Source organism: Pteronotus mesoamericanus, unplaced genomic scaffold, assembly GCF_021234165.1.
Source record: "Pteronotus mesoamericanus isolate MK-2021 breed Mesoamerican mustached bat unplaced genomic scaffold, CSHL_Meso_final contig_163, whole genome shotgun sequence".
Classification (NCBI taxonomy): domain Eukaryota; kingdom Metazoa; phylum Chordata; class Mammalia; order Chiroptera; family Mormoopidae; genus Pteronotus; species Pteronotus mesoamericanus.
This window is the reverse complement of record NW_026555064.1, coordinates 8559335-8577657: the sequence shown is the minus strand read 5'-3', so window position 1 is coordinate 8577657 and position 18323 is coordinate 8559335. Positions and strand designations below refer to the sequence as shown.

General features: G+C 37.2%; 1 protein-coding gene across 6 annotated transcripts in view; it reads right to left on the bottom strand.

The window, feature by feature from the left end:
- The window catches only part of INPP4B (inositol polyphosphate-4-phosphatase type II B), a 544323-nt gene that overhangs the window by 96140 nt on the left and 429860 nt on the right, over positions 1 to 18323 (bottom strand). For all 6 annotated transcript variants that reach the window (XM_054562864.1, XM_054562878.1, XM_054562860.1 and 3 more), the window contains one exon: positions 12631 to 12739. In XM_054562864.1, coding sequence (XP_054418839.1) covers positions 12631 to 12739 — 109 coding nt within the window. The remainder of the gene's footprint in view (positions 1 to 12630; positions 12740 to 18323) is intronic.

Genomic DNA, 18323 nt, shown 5'->3' with positions numbered 1-18323 from the left:
AATATGTGAGATGCGTGAGTTCTGGGGGTCTAACATATGGCATGGTGACTGTAGTTAACAGTGCTGTACTGTATGCTTGAAATTGGCTAAGAGGGTCCAAAAACAAAGAAAAGAGAGGGTAGGTTAATTAGCTAGATTATTTCATAATGTGCACATATATCAAAATATCAAGTTATATAGCTTGAATATATAACATGTTTAGTTATTAATTATACTTCAATAAGGCTGGTGGAAAATAAGAGCGAACGTTCCCAGCCTATGATATTACAGTGCTGGTGATTAGGGTTCCAGGGTAAGAACACAGAAAAGAAGAAGGTTAGGAGTCATTCTATTTTTTCCCTATTAAATCTGATATTTCTTGAAGGGTCTCTAATAAAGCTGGTAATAGAGACTAATACTTCAAATCTCTCTCTATCTCTCTCTCTCACCTCCTTCTCTCTCTCTTTCTCCATCTCTCTCTCTCCCTCCCCCCCTCACATTTTAATAGCTAATACTTATTGTGTCTGTACTATATACCTAGCATTATGCTAACTTATTTTCAGGGATTATTCGCTGAAAAACAAGTATTATTCCATTACACAGATACAGAAATTGAAGTCCGGGTGGATTAAGTAACCTGTCCTGGATTGCACAACTAGTATAGATGGTATACCAAGGTTCAAAGCCAGGTCTTTATTATTACACGGTCTCAATTCTTATTTATGTTTTGCAACCTCGTGAAAAATGGGCATCAACCCATTTTAAACTGGGAAAAGTTTTAATATGAAAACTAACAAGGAAACATCTCTTTAGTAACATAATGGTATGTACAGCCAATAAATATTGAAATAGTACATAATTTAAAAAGCGCTCATCTTATGAAAACAAAGCTCGTTAGAAAAGAGGTATGATTCTATATTATAACATTGCTTAAACTAAAGTAAGAATTTGAAAATCATCTTGCAAGTAAATTGCTCTCAACAAATATTTCATGGCTGCTACGTGGTCCAGGCATTGAGGGAAGTGAACGGCCAGAGGTGGCCGGCAAGGTAACCAGTGGATGAGCGTGAGGACGCCGGTCCTCTCAAGGCCACAGCCAGGGATGCTAGCAGAGAAGAAGAAAAAGGGAAAACCTTGTTGCCTCATCATCGCCCCACAGGACCTTGCCAACCTAAAGCTCCGTATCCTTGCTTGTGTGTACATATCCTTCCTCCGGGGTAGCCGGAGCTGCGGGACTTGCTTACTGACCTTTCAGCACTATAGCTCCTTATATTCCCAGCTCAGACAGTCACTTAAAATAATGTCAGCAGATGTCATGTTGCACCCACCTGTTCTAGGTGTTTGTAGTAGGAGAATTTTTTTATGTTACCTAGTTTCTCATATTTGCTGGAAGTGGCAAAAGGGTTTTACAAAGCCATTTCTCTTAGTTGTCTACAACTAGATAAAAAGGGGATAAAAAAAAAAAAACTGTCCTAAAAGAAACAGAATTCTGTGCATATCTATCTGGCCCACTCAAAAATGAACATAGTATCCTTTCTTTTTTTAACGTACTAGCCTTTCCTCATTACTTTCTTGACGTTTAATTTTTCTTCTACACTTAAAATGCCATAACAGAAAGTTATCCTATATTATAATAAATAATTCCAATGACATGACACACAAAACCCTTTGTGTGCATGTACATGTATGTGTAAATGTGTGTGTGTGAAAACAGCAATAAAATCAGAGTAACTGCAAGGGAATTCTTTGGAGAATAGATGACTTATTTCAGTTTCTATTCTGTAATCTCTCACAATGAAAAATAGGGGAAGCTGTGTAGAAGTCTTGTAATTCAGTATCTAAAAGTCTCCCTTCTTTTAGGTTCACTTTGTATCCTTAGATTTTCTAGGATGATTCTCTAGAAAGTTTTATTTTAAATAAATATCTTTCATAGTAAATGGGTTTCTTTCATATCAGAGAAGCTGACTGGAGTTCAGGAAGAGACTGAGCAAAGAAATAGTCCCCAAAGTAGGAATAGACTGTATAGCATCACAATATAAATATAAGTGTCTAGTTTCCATATTAGGAAATATATTATCCTTTCAGAAAATTCACCAATATGTTTAGATTGATGTCCTCTGTGTACATTTAATTTCATGTATTCTCTCAGGCACATTATTTATATACATCCCTACATACTTCATAATCCACATACTAATTGAAATGACTTCATTGTATTCCACTGTAGCGATGCAGAATATTTTGCTTATCCATTCGTTCAAGTTGTTTCTAGTAGTTTACTATTATAAATAGAACCAATAAACATCTTAGAAAATTTTACTGTTTTTCTTTTATTATTTTATTGTTGCTACATCCCTAAACAAGTGGTTTCCCTGAGGTGCATTTGGGAGGGCTATAAATAAGGCTAAAGTCCTAGAAATATTTTTACTGACTGCTGTACCCAGCAATTTTAGGCAGATTAAACTAGTAACAGATCTCAGTGCAAATCACCACATCGATTCACAGTTTTCTTAATAGCACACATAAAGTAATTTACTTTTAAAATTATATTCTTATAAAAGCCCCAGAGAAATTGAATGGAGCAACTTTTGAAAATTTTTATCTGGTGAGTGGCAAAATCAATGCCTAGAAAGGTCACCTGTAACTAATATTATTCCTTAGAATTAACGTTGTTCAGAGCATTTGTTAAGGGCACGTGTGTGGAGTTTAGTGTCCGCGGACTCTAGGAGGGTGCGTTAGTATGGACGAACTGGAGAGGGGACAGAAGTCTAATTTTCCGTCTCTGGCGCTGTCGTTATCAGTGTGGGTGATTGCATTTCTGGACCTCAGTATTCTCATGGATAAAATAAATAGAAGAATCTGCAACCTCTGAGACTCCACATTATTTCTAACATTTAAATCATTCTGTACTGAGAAAAAACCACAGGCTCATCAGAATGATTTTCTTGTGTTCCAAAATTTCTCACATCAAACATAGACAACTGACCATATTACTAAGCAGTGAAAACACATGATTTATGACCTGTGCTCCTGTTCCCGGTGACCTTGGCATTTAGCCAATTACAGAAAACAGAAACCTAAGACTCCTCAGCCCTGCCCTGTCTCTTGCAAGTCCTCATCCAGCTGAATTTAATTCCTATAAAGTTTCCTAAAAATCTTTAACTCAATAGTCACCATTTCCCCTCACCATCACTATTATAATAGTCTAATTGTTTACCCTTCTTAGGTTCTCTACACACTGTCACTCAAAATGCAAATAAACCCTGGCTGGTGTGTCCCCGTGGGTTGGTCGTCAGCCTGAATGCCAAAAGGTCGCCGGTTCAATTCCAGGTCAGGGTACATGCCTGGGTTGTGGGCTGGGTCCCTGGTTAGGGGCATGCAGGAGGCAGCCCATCAATGTTTCTCTCCCCCTCTTTCTCCCTCTCTTCCCTTGTCTCTAAAAATAAATAAATAAAATCTTCTTTTAAAAAATGAGAACCTTATTATGCTAATCCTCAGACAAAAACCTGTCAACGAGTCCCCATAGCCTATAGGATGAGCTACGAGGCCTAGGTATAGCAAACAAGGGTCCTTCAGATTGGGCTCCTTGGAGCCTCCCTCTCTCTCTCCTCCTCTTTCTGCTCATTTCTCTCCCAGCTGCTCTGTCCTCCTGGGGTTTCTGAGCCCAGGCGTGGTGAGCGGCACCGCCACGCACAGCTGCACTGCACAGATCCCGGCTGGGAGTCTTGATACCTCTGGATTTTTACCTCCCACTCCAAACATGCGCACAGTCCAAACCATTGCCATGCCCTCCTAAATATCTCTTAACCCGTCTCCTTCGGTCCCCTGTGCTGACACCCCCCTAGGCCAAGCCATCTTTCTCCTCCACAGGTTCACTGCCATCCGCACTCACTAACCCCAGCCTCATGACAGGAAAGAGGACACTGTCATTGTTCAGGCACGTTCCCATTGAACAAAGATTTTGCCACAACACCATTTTTTTCTCATGTTACAACAATACAATTGTATGTTTTTTTTCCATGACATAGATCCCATAGGCGCATTTTTTTAAAAGTTAGTGCCTTTACTATACTCTTGCAAAGAATGCGATGCTCTATTGTTAGCATCTACACTCTAAAAAAATACAGTATTCTTAAATTTTCTGAACATTTATTTGTAGATGACTCTTTTCCGGCTGTTTGCTGTCTTTAGAATGATGGATATTAAATGTCTAAGCTAATAGCTTTAAAAATAGTCTGGCAATCACTCAGTGTTTAAACTGAGTACAGCATTCTTCCTTGGATTAAGGGCATACTAGTTGAGGTGACATAACTCTGTCATGGTTTAAAATATTTTCTAGTAGAAGGTGAGGGAGAAATGCAATTCCTGGTTTACAGGAAATAAGTTCTCAAACCACTGTACCTATGCATATTTAGGTTTTTAAGTAAGCAGGGAAAAAGGTTTCTTTCTGAAATTTGTTTATTAGATTTTGCATTTTATCTTTTAGGTTCTCATCTTCTTACTGATTAACTTTCTCTTCTGAGATAAAATCATAAGTCATATTTTATTCACTGTGTGAGATTAATACATTTGTAAAGTCAAATTATCTAAATTATCTACCTGGAAATAGTGATGATATACTTCATAAGTTTTCCCTCAAAAATCTCAAGATTTTAACCACTCTTTCTAAAATGTAATTGATGTCAAAAGAAATCAGTTACAGCTATGGTGCATATAAGGAAACTGAAGAGTGAGCTCAGTGGTGTCTGAAATTCCACAGGTAAGATTGATTACATACTTTGTGTTCATACGCTGTTCTCGTCACTAAATTTATTATCACTATAGAGTCTAGGTCATTTAGCCGACTATTTTCATTTATAATTAAAGTCATTTTCTTTAAAGGAAAGATTTTGTTTCTATGAATTCTGAACAGTCACACCATACACAATGCTTCTTGCCTAAGCTCAGATCATAATTTGTTTTACAAGCTGTTGGGGAGGTGATTGGAACAGCGTTATCAACTTTAAAATGTTAAAGTCGCCATTGTATTACTAATACCAAATCAAATTTGAGGTTGGTTATTTTTATAGAAATTATCACCTTTCTCCTTTCAGAACACATAAAAGTATATTTTTCCCTTCCTCCTGAGGTGCAAGCGAAGACTAACATTCTAGTACTTGACGAATGGCTGCTCTTAAACCCTACATTTTCCTCGGATGCCTCTATGTTTCCATTTCCTAATTCTACAGTCATTCCCTATGCTTGCCACAAAGTTCAGTCACATCGATCTCTTCAGGCAGAGAAGAGATATTCCTAGGACAAGCAATTTTTTCACTTCTTTCATTCACTCCCTTGTATTTGTTCAACAAACACTTATCAGATTAGCTCCTGGGTACACCAGGCTGACAGCCCCGCCCCTCACGGTACACACAATCCAGAGGGGAAGGCAGACAATTAGAAAGCAGACGAGGTCTAGCCGAGGAGCCAGAGATGGTTCGCAGGCAGAACGGAGAGTGAGGAAGCTCTGTGTGGCTCACGAGGGAGGGCAGTGTGAGAGGAAGCTGGAGACGAAAGCAGGGCCGGGGCACCCCTGAATGTATTGTGCACCTTAAACTTTATACCAGGTGAAGGGCAGCTAAGAAATGTTCAAATCAGGAAGTGACTAGATTGTATTTGCCTTTCATAAATATTACTCCAATCAAGGTGAGAAAAGAGGGCAGACACTGAAAAGACAATGATTCTATGAGTTGGGTTTATCCTAAGCCATAATTCAATATTGAAGAGAATGACTTCCTGAGAAATGAGAAGGTAGAACTGATGGAACTGATTTTTTTTTTGCTGGGGGTGGGGGTTGGGGTGAGTGGAAGCAAGGGAAGAAAAGTAATCAAAAATTGCTAGTGTCTAAGTTGAACATCTGGGTGCATGCTGGTGACTTTTATTAATAAAAGGAATCCTCAAGAGAAGTCTGAAGGTAAGGGGTAAATGAGGAGTCCTTCTGTTGACTTGGAAGTGCTTAAACGGCACAATTAATGAGAGCCTATTTGCTAGGTGGCTGTAAATGAATGTCTGGACCTCATGAGCCATGCCTGGGCTTATCACAGAGACTCTGTCTAAAGCACTGTGCTCAAGAAGACATGGCAAGTATGCATTTCATGCACATAGATACAACATTTTTGGGGAAAAGGATAATATGGCAGCATCTATAAAATTTAACAACCTCACCTAAGAAATTCCACTTTTAAGAATTTATATAAAAGAAACCCTCACAAATTTTGAGAGAAATTTTGAGAATAAGACAGTATCATACAAACACAGTGGTTATGACAAAAATTCAAAATGGTGTCAATATTGTTTGTATTGGTCAGATAATTATTCTACATTCAATCAATACAATCCTACTTAGCTTTAGAAAAAATGAGATCTGTATGTATTGAAATGAGACATTCTTAAAACATTTTTAGTGAAAATATACTTGTTAATGTCTTTTGAATATATAATAGCTAAAATTATTAAACCCTTATTATGTGCTAGGTAGCATTATAAATGTTTTGCTGTATGTGAAGTCATCAAATTTTCAGAACAACCCTATAAGCTAAGAAATGTTATTTTTATGCTACAAATGAGAAAACAAAGGTACAGAAAGTGGAGGTAATTTGATTGATGTCACAAAGCCTATCTATGTTCAAGCCAGGATTTAGTTCGTGTAGAAAGTGGAGTCTATTTATTGTCTGTAATGAAAGTTTCTGCTCCGCCCCAGATTGGGAGCCAGAAAAATTAAACTGAATTATAGAAAAGTCAACAACATTACCTTCCCATGACCTAAGTTTTGTGAACTTGAGTCCTAACCACTGAAAACTCACATAGCTGGGTTTCTAGAAGAAACTGCATAGAGAAATGCATTGAACCGCTCCAATTGGTTTATTCTGGGAAGAGAGCATGAAAAGGTAAGTTTTTCACTTCACATGCTTCTTTATTCTTTGAATTTGTGTGCTACAAGCACATTTTATTTGTACAGTTAAAATGAGAGGAAGGAGAAAGCCGCATTACAAATTCATTTAGGATCCTATGCAACTCTGCAAAAATCCTTCCATTCCTTTGCCTCACAGTCAGTTCAATGCTTTCAGAGCCCCATCATTTCATTAGCGCAGTACGCCCGAGTCTCAACACGACTATTCCACTTAAAAATGTTATTCTCTTCCTTCTCCAGGTTATAGATATTTGAGATAAAACCCACTTATTCTTGAGGATCCGATGTTGTATACAGGGAGCTGCATACAGCGACGTGCACGTGGAGAATACCAGCCTACTACACAGTACTGGCAGATATAGCTGCGTATTGGCTCAAATATGAACTGAACTGAGGGCTGGGAGTGGCTGAGGAGGCACTGACTCATAGAAAGAAAAGAATATACCCCTAAGAAATCAAACTATAATCTACACAAACCTTTAAATTTCCATCTCCTTGAAAATGATGTAATTTTCAGCTACCAGACACAGTTCAAAAGAAAAAAGAAAGGAAAGGCTAGGATTTTATTCATACTTATTCTTATTTACATTGGGCCTGTGTCATACTTTTTGGGGGTGATATAAAGTGTTTTTTGAAGAAAAGAAAATGTATTTGAAAGTGAATAGGACATGAATTTTAGCTACAACCTATAAGACTGAATTGTTGTGGACAAGTTTTGGTGTTTTGGGCATGACTCCCAAACTGCAAACGCATGTTTTTAAATGGAGAGCATTCGGTTTAGAGAGGGTGGGGCAAAAGTACGTTTACAGTGGTGAGTACCCAAAACATAAGAGTTTATTCTTATATTATTATTTGTTAATTCTTATTTTCCACACAAATAACTGTAAACCTACTTTTACCCAACCCTGTATATTTTGAAGAATTAGTCATTTTAAGCCATTTGGAATTTTTGAATTTATAACAAAAAAACCCCACATAGATATAAGTGGAAAAACAAACTAGAAAAGAGGCCTCCCATGCAATGCCAGTAGATGCACTGTTGAGAAGGAAGAATATGGATGATTTTATTCTCTTTCTTTTGGCTGTTTTACATTTTCCAATAAATATATTTGCAAAATTGGAAAATTATCAATAGAAAGCATTTATTAAAAATACATTACTGAAAAATAGAAATATTTCTACTTCAAAGATGTATGACACAATGTCAGACGAAACAACTCTGCCAAGTTTCCAACAGGATATCAGGCTGGAGGAGTTTTCAAGCAAATGCTTTGATAACAACTGCCTAGTCTGCTCACATGTTCCTGGAGAGAGTCTAAAAGGGAAGCGCTGGAAAAACTCTTCTACAGTTCTGTTTAGGGGCCTCAGCTCTACACCACTAACAAAAGAGGTTCATTTGTTTTGTTTCCCCTACATTAAGCAGTGGTTAGTGATTCTATCAGAATATATTTCAAAGATTTTGCATCCAGGTGTCTCATTTTGGGTTTATTGGATGCTGGTGACACCTGAGGCTACAGAGAGCTCCTTGGTGCGGTATTTTCCCTTTTATTTAAGAAGACTTCCATTTATAATAGAGATTGAACTACTTGCAGTTCTCCTTGCAGTAGTAAGGAAAATGTTCCTCAGAGTTTTTACCATGCGATGGGGTAGCCATTGATCTCATGAAAGGTAAGACTGGTTTGTTTAACTCTTTGTATCATTGTTTCACTTTCCATCAGAAAATTCCCCCCGATTCTAGTATAGACTCAAGTTGTTGTAGGTTCAAGGAGGACCTGCAATATTTCTATTAGTAAAATCTTTAGTTCATTTTCCTTATGACTTTTCTAAATGATTACTTTCTTTCTTCCATTTGAAATTGTTGGGTAATATAGGTTGATTCCGGCCATCGGCAACAGATGGCAGATGGGTGGAAAAGCCAGGGTAGATATTCAAGGTAGGCGCATGACATTAGGATCTCTGCAGGGAGTTAGTTCTGAGTCTATTCCAAATGAACAGGCAGATCATAGGGAATTAATATTCTCAAAAAGAAGTTACCACTGTCCCTCAGTGGATTTTTTTTTCTTTAGAAAAGCTCTTGGTTTTCATGAGGTATCTTTGCAACTTAATGAAAGAACTCTGCCTTCAGGTCACGGTCTTACTCAGTGAGAATTGTGGCTGAATCTGAAGTTCCTGCTGAAATCAGAAATGATCAAAGCAAGAAAACAAGTGGTAAATCACTGCCTCCAGGACTACTGAGATGTCTGATGTGACAGGTGAATGCATGGGTTACAAACAACCTGGTCTTTAAATAAAATATATGTGTGCTTAGGATTTGGGTTCTAGGAAAATCTTATGTTTATAGCACGAAAACCTCTGTAACATGCTGAATTTTATTTGTTTGGATGTTATTTGGTCCAAATATTCCAAGATCAAAATTCTTACAGCTTTCCTCTCATTTTTCATTCCATTTTGCAACTGTTTAATGAGCTTGGGATTCATGAAACAAAAATTTCTAGTGAGCACATTGTAATACTTTTCTGCATTTCAACAAATAACTCCCTCACATAGATTTTCTTTGCTTCTGATACATGCCAACTGAGGTTTGGTACATTTCTCAAGTTCATCTCATCTGCTATTCCTCTTTCTATTCTCCATACCCTTCACTTATCTTCTCCCAGAACCATTGACTTATATCTACACATTAGTGGTTCCTAGCCCTAGCTACACATTAGACTCAAGTGGGAAGCTTTTCCAACACACCTCCACTGGATTCCATCCCCAGGACTTGCCCTGGGTGGTATCATAGCATACATGAAATGCTTTTAAAGCCCCAAAGGTGATTCTATTGTGGGGCCAAGGTTGAAACATCCCTGCTGTCTCTATTGATCTGCTGTATTACCATTATTTGTAAAACTCTATTTCTCACGGGAATTTTCAGCACTTTAAATCAGAAACTATCCTGATTCACAGGTGAATTCCAGTGACCGCTGAACTTGATCTACAGAATGCATATATACTAAGCACCCTGTGGATCCTTTTCATTATCTGGTTAATGTATTCATCATATAATAGGTCACTGAGGGATCAGCACATAAACTACTGTGTTCACGTGACAATATTTCATGGGCTTAGTGGAGAAAAAATAAATGAAGGTGAAGAAATACAATGGCTGTGGTAGTTCCCCCCACCAAAAAAAATACTGGACTAGAAGACTTGACTATTTTTTGGGGGGGTGGGTATCAAAAAAAAAAAGGCAAAGAAAATTGTCTTCACTGAATATAATTTTCTGTACTACCACATATCAATGTGGAAATCTAACTTACTCATTTCATATCCCCACATTTACTTCCTCTTCATTATTGCTCCTGGCTAACAAATGCAATATTTGTGGCTGACAAAAACCTGCAGAAAAATAACTTGCACTGGGAGATATCTCTTTAGGCCTAACGCCGCCTCAGGACAGCTCCCTCCGGGGTGGGCGGGCTGATGCCACACTCATTTGCGCAGGGCCTCCGCGAGCCGCCTTCGTCCCACACCGCTGCCCTGTGAAGAGTACTTTTAAGGTCTACCCCAGGTTATTTGTTTTACTTTTTAAAAAAATGTCATTGTATTTATCAATAAAGCAATAGGATATATAATACATAAAAAACCTAAAGCGAGTCAATGTTTATAAGTATTGGACACATTTCTCTCTCATTTTAAATTTAATGTGACAGCTGTGTGTGTGTTTGTATGTATGTGAACACGCCAGTAAGAAGTGAAGAATATTGAAGAATTCACACATTCATGAAAATATTTAAAACAAAATATATTATTCAGAGTCTAACCACACAACTCAGTATATGTCTTTGCCAGTAGCATACAGTGATATTCAATGAAATTATATGGTGAGGTTCCATGTTTCACATACTGACACTCTATATGTTCAAGTCAACCTGTGGACAGTTTTGAGTCCTCTAATTATGATATGCACTTTAAAATTGGATTGAGAAAAACAAATAAATTATTTTCGAAGTAGAGATGCCCAGTTCCATACAAGATGGAGTAAATACAATCTATTTTATTCCTCCTGCCAATCACAAAAAATACGCAAGTCAAAACATCGAAGTCATTTACCAGAAAACTCTAAGAGCAAAGGAGGATTGGCTGGGAGCCTCAGGATCGAGGGAATGACATGAGATAAGACTATAGGTTTACTTTTTCATTTTTATTTTGTCTACTATACATCCCAAGGGTATTAGAGAAGTTCCCAGTGCAACACAATACCACCTAAAAATAGAACCCAAGAAAAACCAAAGGACAAGTAAAAGGGTGGCTCAAGACAAAGGACACTTTTAACCATATCTGTCTATTCTAGGGGGTGAATATCACAAAAATAGCAGTGTCTCTCCCCCTCCATTTGAAGGATGGTAGAGCAGGGGGTCAATGACAATCGTCATTCTCAGTGGAAACCATGGGCAGAAACCATATTCCACTCCTATTCCTATTTTACTAAAGAGATGGCATCCCTTTCCCCATGGGGCCTGTGACTGACCTGACTTCCAACCCCCATGAATTAAAAACAAGGGGCTTCTCTTCCTGCCCCACCTGCAAACCCCTGGCTGGAACGCTGCCTCCCTCTCCCTGGTACAATAATAAGATGACAGAACTAGTTTCTGCAGCAGAAGGGACACCTGAAGGAGTTTCTTTGTGGTAATAGAACAGTTCTTTGTGATGATTGCTCTCATCCACACCTGTAATACAATTTCACTGAACTATGTACCTTCCTCACCAAAAACAAAAACAAAACCCTAAAGAAATATGAACACTGCATACCTAATAACAAATGTGTTATGTGATAAATGTGATAAAACTTAAGAAAAGAAGGTTCTGGTTTTGCCACTTCAGTAGATTTTCCAAATACTATCATTAAACCAAGTGTGATAACAGATACTATTTCCCCGTAACTTTCAAAATTCAGGTTCATAATCTAAGAGGAGTGACTACTTGAAAAAAGAAAAGGTTACCGTTCATATCTGGGTAATACTCTTTATGGTTTACATAAGTACAGTCATAGCTAGGGAACACAATAAGATAAACTTCATAAACTACTGATGCAATGTTTTAAAGTAGCCAAAGAAACAAAAATCGACAGTGTATATTATAAACACCAGTAATAATACTTTGGGTTTTGTGCCATGTCTTTTCCCTAAGGAATTGAATATTTTCTCTTTTAATCTCATTATTTAACTGATAGTGTTCTCTACTGATGTCTCTTTTTTCAAATGGCACAATTAAATGACAGGGCAGTTTATGTGTTTTCCCTCAGACCACAATGGAAATCACCAGACGTGTAGGAGTCAGAAGTTAGGACCCATGCTCTGCATTTAGCATCTGGCTTTACAGTTGCATTAGACTACATTTTCAGCTAAATCTCTACCTGAACATCATTCCATTGAATGAGCCATAGTTGATCCTAGAATACTATTTTTAGTTGCTTCGTTTACAGAAAAACTTTCTGCCAGCAGAGCACTACTCAATAAGCCACACATTCAGGCATTTCATTTATTCTAATTTAATTTCTGCTCCAGCAGTTTTGTTCTGGAAATCCAACAACTTTAAGTTACTAAATAGGTTGAGATATAAGAACTGTTCATTGTGATGGACCAAGCTTCTTTATTCTACACATGTGTATAAACTTCCCCAAAGGGAGGGTAACATCATTAATGCATCTTGTCATTACTTACTTTCTTCTCTCCGTTTCAAATCTGTGGAGTAGTTTCCGAAGACCACCATTCTTAAATCCCTGAAAATGGGCAGCGGGGGCTCCCACCGTGATAACATCGTAGAGAGCATCTGGAACAGGAACGGACAAGAAGGTGGACACTTTGCAAACATTTCCTTCCGGCATGCTGTTTGCATGGGAACATACTGTCAGAAGTTTGAGGCGTTATTCTGTTTAATTTTGCAGGAATAACTAAGAATTCGCATCGCAAAGGGGCAAGAGGAGCTAATCCATCTTTCTAAAAGGCACCTGTGCACCTAAACAAGTTACAATATTTCCTTGATTTATGACTACATCTTAATTATATGCTCCTGTGTAGAACAGTATGTTCCCTCATTCTTCTGTATACTTACTGAGATAACATGCTAATTGGCCTTTTGTGTATTTTACTTTATTGAGTTTTGCATCATTTAACTTGCAATCATATTGAAATTCAACAATAATGAATCTCTCAACTGAAATTTACAGAGAAAAGAAGCATTTTGGTTCAAGGCCAGAACAGTACTAGTGCATTTTTAAAAAATCTATATAGAGTGGTTTCTGCCTGTGTATACTAAATCTTATTCAATTTTAATGCATGCTTTTGCAATTTCCTTAGGTGACATAGAAAGAATACACAAAATGTCTCTTGATCTATTTTCCAGCAAGATACTTTGTTTTTTTAACAAAATATCCATACATTTAAATTGAACCTCAATCCTTTGATCTTGAAAGCCATCAAGTTTCATGCATATTAAGTTTTAGGCTTCAAAACATGCCATCACTTTTACATTCTAATGAAAAGTATCCCCATAAGAAGGAAGACAAGAGTGAATGCCCTCTTGTTAAACTGCATTTTATTGAGAAACCTAATTTCATAGTAGATCCTTTTCAAATTGATTTTAGTATTGACACATTGGCTGTTTTTCAGATCTCATTTACAGGGAAAACATAAATTATTTTATTAGCTTCAGGTAAACACCATGACTTTTCCGTAGTGGTTCAACCTAAATGCACCTGTAATATTTTTCTTACTAAAAAATGTCTTCAAAACTCAAGGTCACCAAATAAATAAATAAATAAATAAATAAATAAACAGAATACAACCCAAATCAATTCATCAGTAAGGCAAATACTGAACAGTCACTTAATTCCTGGAGTGGTAATCTCTTACCCTTTTAAAGAGTCGCTAATAAAGTAAAAGTCAGGTTATCTTAAAATAACAGAATATTAGGCTTCTGTGAAATATAAATAATTTTTTGTCCAGGGAATTTTAACACAGGCCTAAGAAAAGGGTTTCAGGTATCCGAGAATATATACAAATTTTACAACTGCCTCCGTTTTACTTACTGGAAAGGGGAAAACTGAGCTCTCTCCGACGATCATGAGATCACCCCAAAGTTGCCAGCTCTGATTTGTAGTCTGCCTTTGTGTATCTGCCCAGAATCTGAGGGCCTTGAGAAGTCCTCTGCTTTGTCTAAAGTCCCCAAGACCTTGCACCCAAGGTCTTCAAACCTCTGCCTCAAGGATGGAGAGCCAGTGGTCTAAGTGGCTGACAGTTACCCTGGTCCATGGCTCTGGATCCCAGCTCTGCCACGTGGAGGTGGTGTGGCATTGGGACAACTATTTAACCTCACTAAGTCTGAGGTGCCTCAGCTAGAAAATGGAGTTGAAAGTAGTTAAAAGTGATAAGCATTCAGTAAATATTATCTATGATTATTGTTTCCATATGAATACCATCAATTAAGCAAAGAAAGGTGATATTTGAACGTCTGCTTATTTATTCATAACTTTTCAATCTGAAGAAGAAAGTGATGCTGAGACCCCATCCCCTGAACACACTCCGCTCCTATGCTAATGTAAACCAAACACAAAAAGGGAAGTCCTCATGACACCGCAATGAGACACGCTGAGTTCCTGCTAAAACCCGGCTGACCAGAAAGTCCAACTATACACAGAACTAACCAAAAACTGTATGTCTATGTCCCATTAAGCCCAAACAAAATGCATTCTTAACTCAATTATTTAAAAACAAACAAACAAACAAAAAAACCCTGTAGATTCACTGGATCCAAAACATTTGTTGTCTCTCCAACCTACCCAGCAAGAAGAGTAGAATGAACCTGAATAGAAAGAGATAATTCTTAATTGATGGAGGTTCAAATTTCTTACTTTTGCAAAATTTTCAAACATATTTGACCACGAACATGTTGCTAGGGCCCATTGAGAGGTCTTTTAAGAGGCCCATGCACATGAAGGGCCCTGAACTTAAGTTTTGTCAGCTTCCTGGTGACTCTGTGGAGTTTCTGTATTTTCCGAACCTGCTTTCTAGGAGAAACCTTCTTTTCATTCATCCACCTCACTGATCTCAGGGTTCTGGTCACCTAGGAAGGAACCAAGAAACTTCGAAGTGACAGGTAAAGGAAGGGAAGCAAGCTGCTCAAATACACTCCACTCACAATAAAGAGCTGTTTATTTCATTTTAAATCTAAACGAAGGAGTGAATGTTTCTTGAATCCATTTACAGTACCAAACTTCCAATGTTATAAACAAGCTCTTTCCTATTCTAAGTTTTGACTTTTACTTATTTCCATTTTATTTTCTATTTATGAACTCATCCCTTTTAGGATTTTAACACTATACTTTTTACTAGAGTCTATAAAATCTCCATTTCTGGCTAGCTCCGACCTCTTCACCATTAGATGACCCAATTCCTAACTGCTTTGTGAACATCTCTGAACGTCAGCCAGCTATTAAGTTTAACTTGTGCTAACTCTTTCAACCTGCCCTTCCTCCCTGGTTCCTGGGACCAGTACAGACACCAACCACATTCCTGTAAGCCTTCCAGACCAAAATTCAGCAAGATCTCAAGATCATTTAAAATTACTTTCTTTCCCTTAACATTTTATGTGATCAGTGCCAACAACTCTGCTCCCCAAACTGTGTTCTCATTTATCACTGTGAACTCTCTTTACTTTAATTCTAACCACCCTCATTTCGTGTCTGGCTCACTACTGCTTCTTCAGTCTTGGCCTCCCTGTACCCACAGTGCAGACGGCTTCTCCGATGTGGCTGGGCAGTCAGTCACTCTGCCCAAAACACAGGCTTCCATTCTCCTTGTATATTTCAGAGATTAGAAGGACAGTCGAATGTCTAAATGTCATGCATGTTGTAGGTATTCAGTAATTGTTAATAAATAAATAAATAAATATTTTGAGGCTGGATTCAGTTTGTCTAATTTGTCTTCAGATTATATAGGGAATTCCTATTCTTAGTTGAAGAATAAAAAGTTTAAGTTCACTATCCAGAAAAACAAAATTGGAATCTGGAATATACATATCTCCATGGGAATAAGGTAACCACATATCCCTCCATGAAACATATTCAGTAAAAGAACGAGGAGAGCTTATAGCTACCTACATGCAAAAGGTTGAAATTAGACCCTTCATGGACAAAAGTCAACTCAAAATGAATTAAAGCCTTCAACCTAAGCCCTAAGACTCCTAGAGATCTCAGGTCTTATCTCCTAGATTGGCCTAAGGTAAATGCTTAGGTAAATCTCCTAGAAAAAAACAGGGAAAATCTTTCAGAACATTGGTCTTAAAAGTGATTTCACAGATATCACACTAAAAGCACAAGTAACAATAACAACAACAACAAAAAGGCAAGTGGGACTACATCAAACTAAAAAGCTTCTGCTAAGCAAATGATAATGCAAAACACCAACATACAAAATAGGAGAAAATGTTTACAAACCCTACATCTGATAAATGGTTAACTTCCAAAATATGTACGGTACTCCTACATCTCAATACAAGACTCCAGGAAATCTTAATATTTTGCAATTGTTATTTGCTAATTACCAGTTATCAATATCACCGTATTGAAACAAGAATCTATTTGGGCCCCTTCATCCTTAAATTTCACTTGTTATTAATTACTACAAAAATAGTAGCTAGATCTATATGCACCATGGGACTTATTTCCAGTTTTCTTAGTTAATGAAGAATAATATGCAATTAAAATACCATATTTATTCTTGGCCAGAGCAGACATACTCATTTAAATTTAGTTAGCATTAACATCAATTGATTGTTTCCTTTAGGAGAGAGCAGGTATATCAAAAAATAATCAATAAAAACTAAAATTCTAAGGTAACAATCTGAGTAGTAATATTTGTCTCATTTAAAAACTTTCTCCATGTTACCCTTCTCTTTAAACCAGGTATCTTTGTGATATGAATAGCCCTGAACTGTGCATAATAAAAGCTTTCCAATTTTTGGTACTATGAGACAATTGTAAAAATCTAGGATTGGCATTTTATTTTACAGAAAACGTAAGCAAAAAAAATGTTAAAGGTCTTTTTTTCCTCTCATATAAAATATAACCTGTGTGTCTTCTTTCTTGGATATTTTATATCTCAAAAATTGTCCTTGGCTTTGTGAAAATGGCATAGTGTGCATTATAATAGGGAAGTGAAATTCAAGTTGAATTTCATCAAGCTAAAGATACTAAGTTGATTTGAAATTTAATAATAGGGCTGCCTCATAGCTTTTTAAAAGCCATTTAATAATAGAAATGAGATAATAAGTCTATTTTTCCCAGAAGATCTCTTTAAAATTCCTACAACTATAAAAAGAGTGCTAATAAAAAAAAAATGGTTTTTTTGCTGATCTCATTTCAAAGAACAATTTAAGCATAATCCCTGACTCCAAAATGGCTCACAAAATGACTCTGACATGAATCACAAGACCACAGGGATTTTTAAGGGAAATCTGTTTCAAAATAGTCCAAGAAATGTGGCACCATCATAAAACACGTCTAAAGGTAATTATGCTTCATTGATGAGCTGATAAACCCAAACTTGGAAATGTAGAAAGAAATCAGGGCGCTCCGGACAGCTCTTCTGGTTTGCTCTCCCATTCAGCGTAGAGAGTAGAAGTCTAAGAGGCAGAGGGGACCCCTGCTTCTTCCACAGTCCCACTGGCAGTTCCCGCGAGGTCGTGCCTGATTCCAACTACAGCTTTAGGATATCATGGAGTAGGTTCTGTCTTCTACTTCTTTCCCTCCCTTTACTTTTCTTTCTTTCATTTTTATTTCTTTGCTATGTACGACAGTATGCTACTATATATCTCTGATACATAATATAACTTAAACATATAATATTATAATATTACAAGAATCCACGTTTTATCCTATTCACAACTGCTTTTCCAAGGAAATAAAATTTACTGAGATATACTGGACAAAGAAATGCCGTTTTTAATTTCAGGGTTCTGTTTTTGTTACCGTTGTCACTGCTGTATAAGATCTCCATTGTGGTAGGTATTCTATTTGTTGCATTTAACTTAAGTAATGAATAAGGATGAAAAATTAACTTAATGGGTCTGGGGGCACCCAAAATTAAATGGAGGTTATTTCATTTGTCAGTATGAGACATAGCAACATTAGTTCTGCTCAGTTCCTTGTATTAAGAGCTAGACATTAGTCTCGTACTTGGTAAATCTGCCTGCTATTGTTTGTAAAGCTGCCTCTCCTACTATAGCAAGCATATTAATCAAAGGTGAGTAGATGCAATTTACTAATGGTAAGAATGAAAATAAATGTAGGCTATACCCAGATAACTCGCCAGTGAGATACCCAGGCTTGGCCAATCTTACTTGCATCATTACCTCA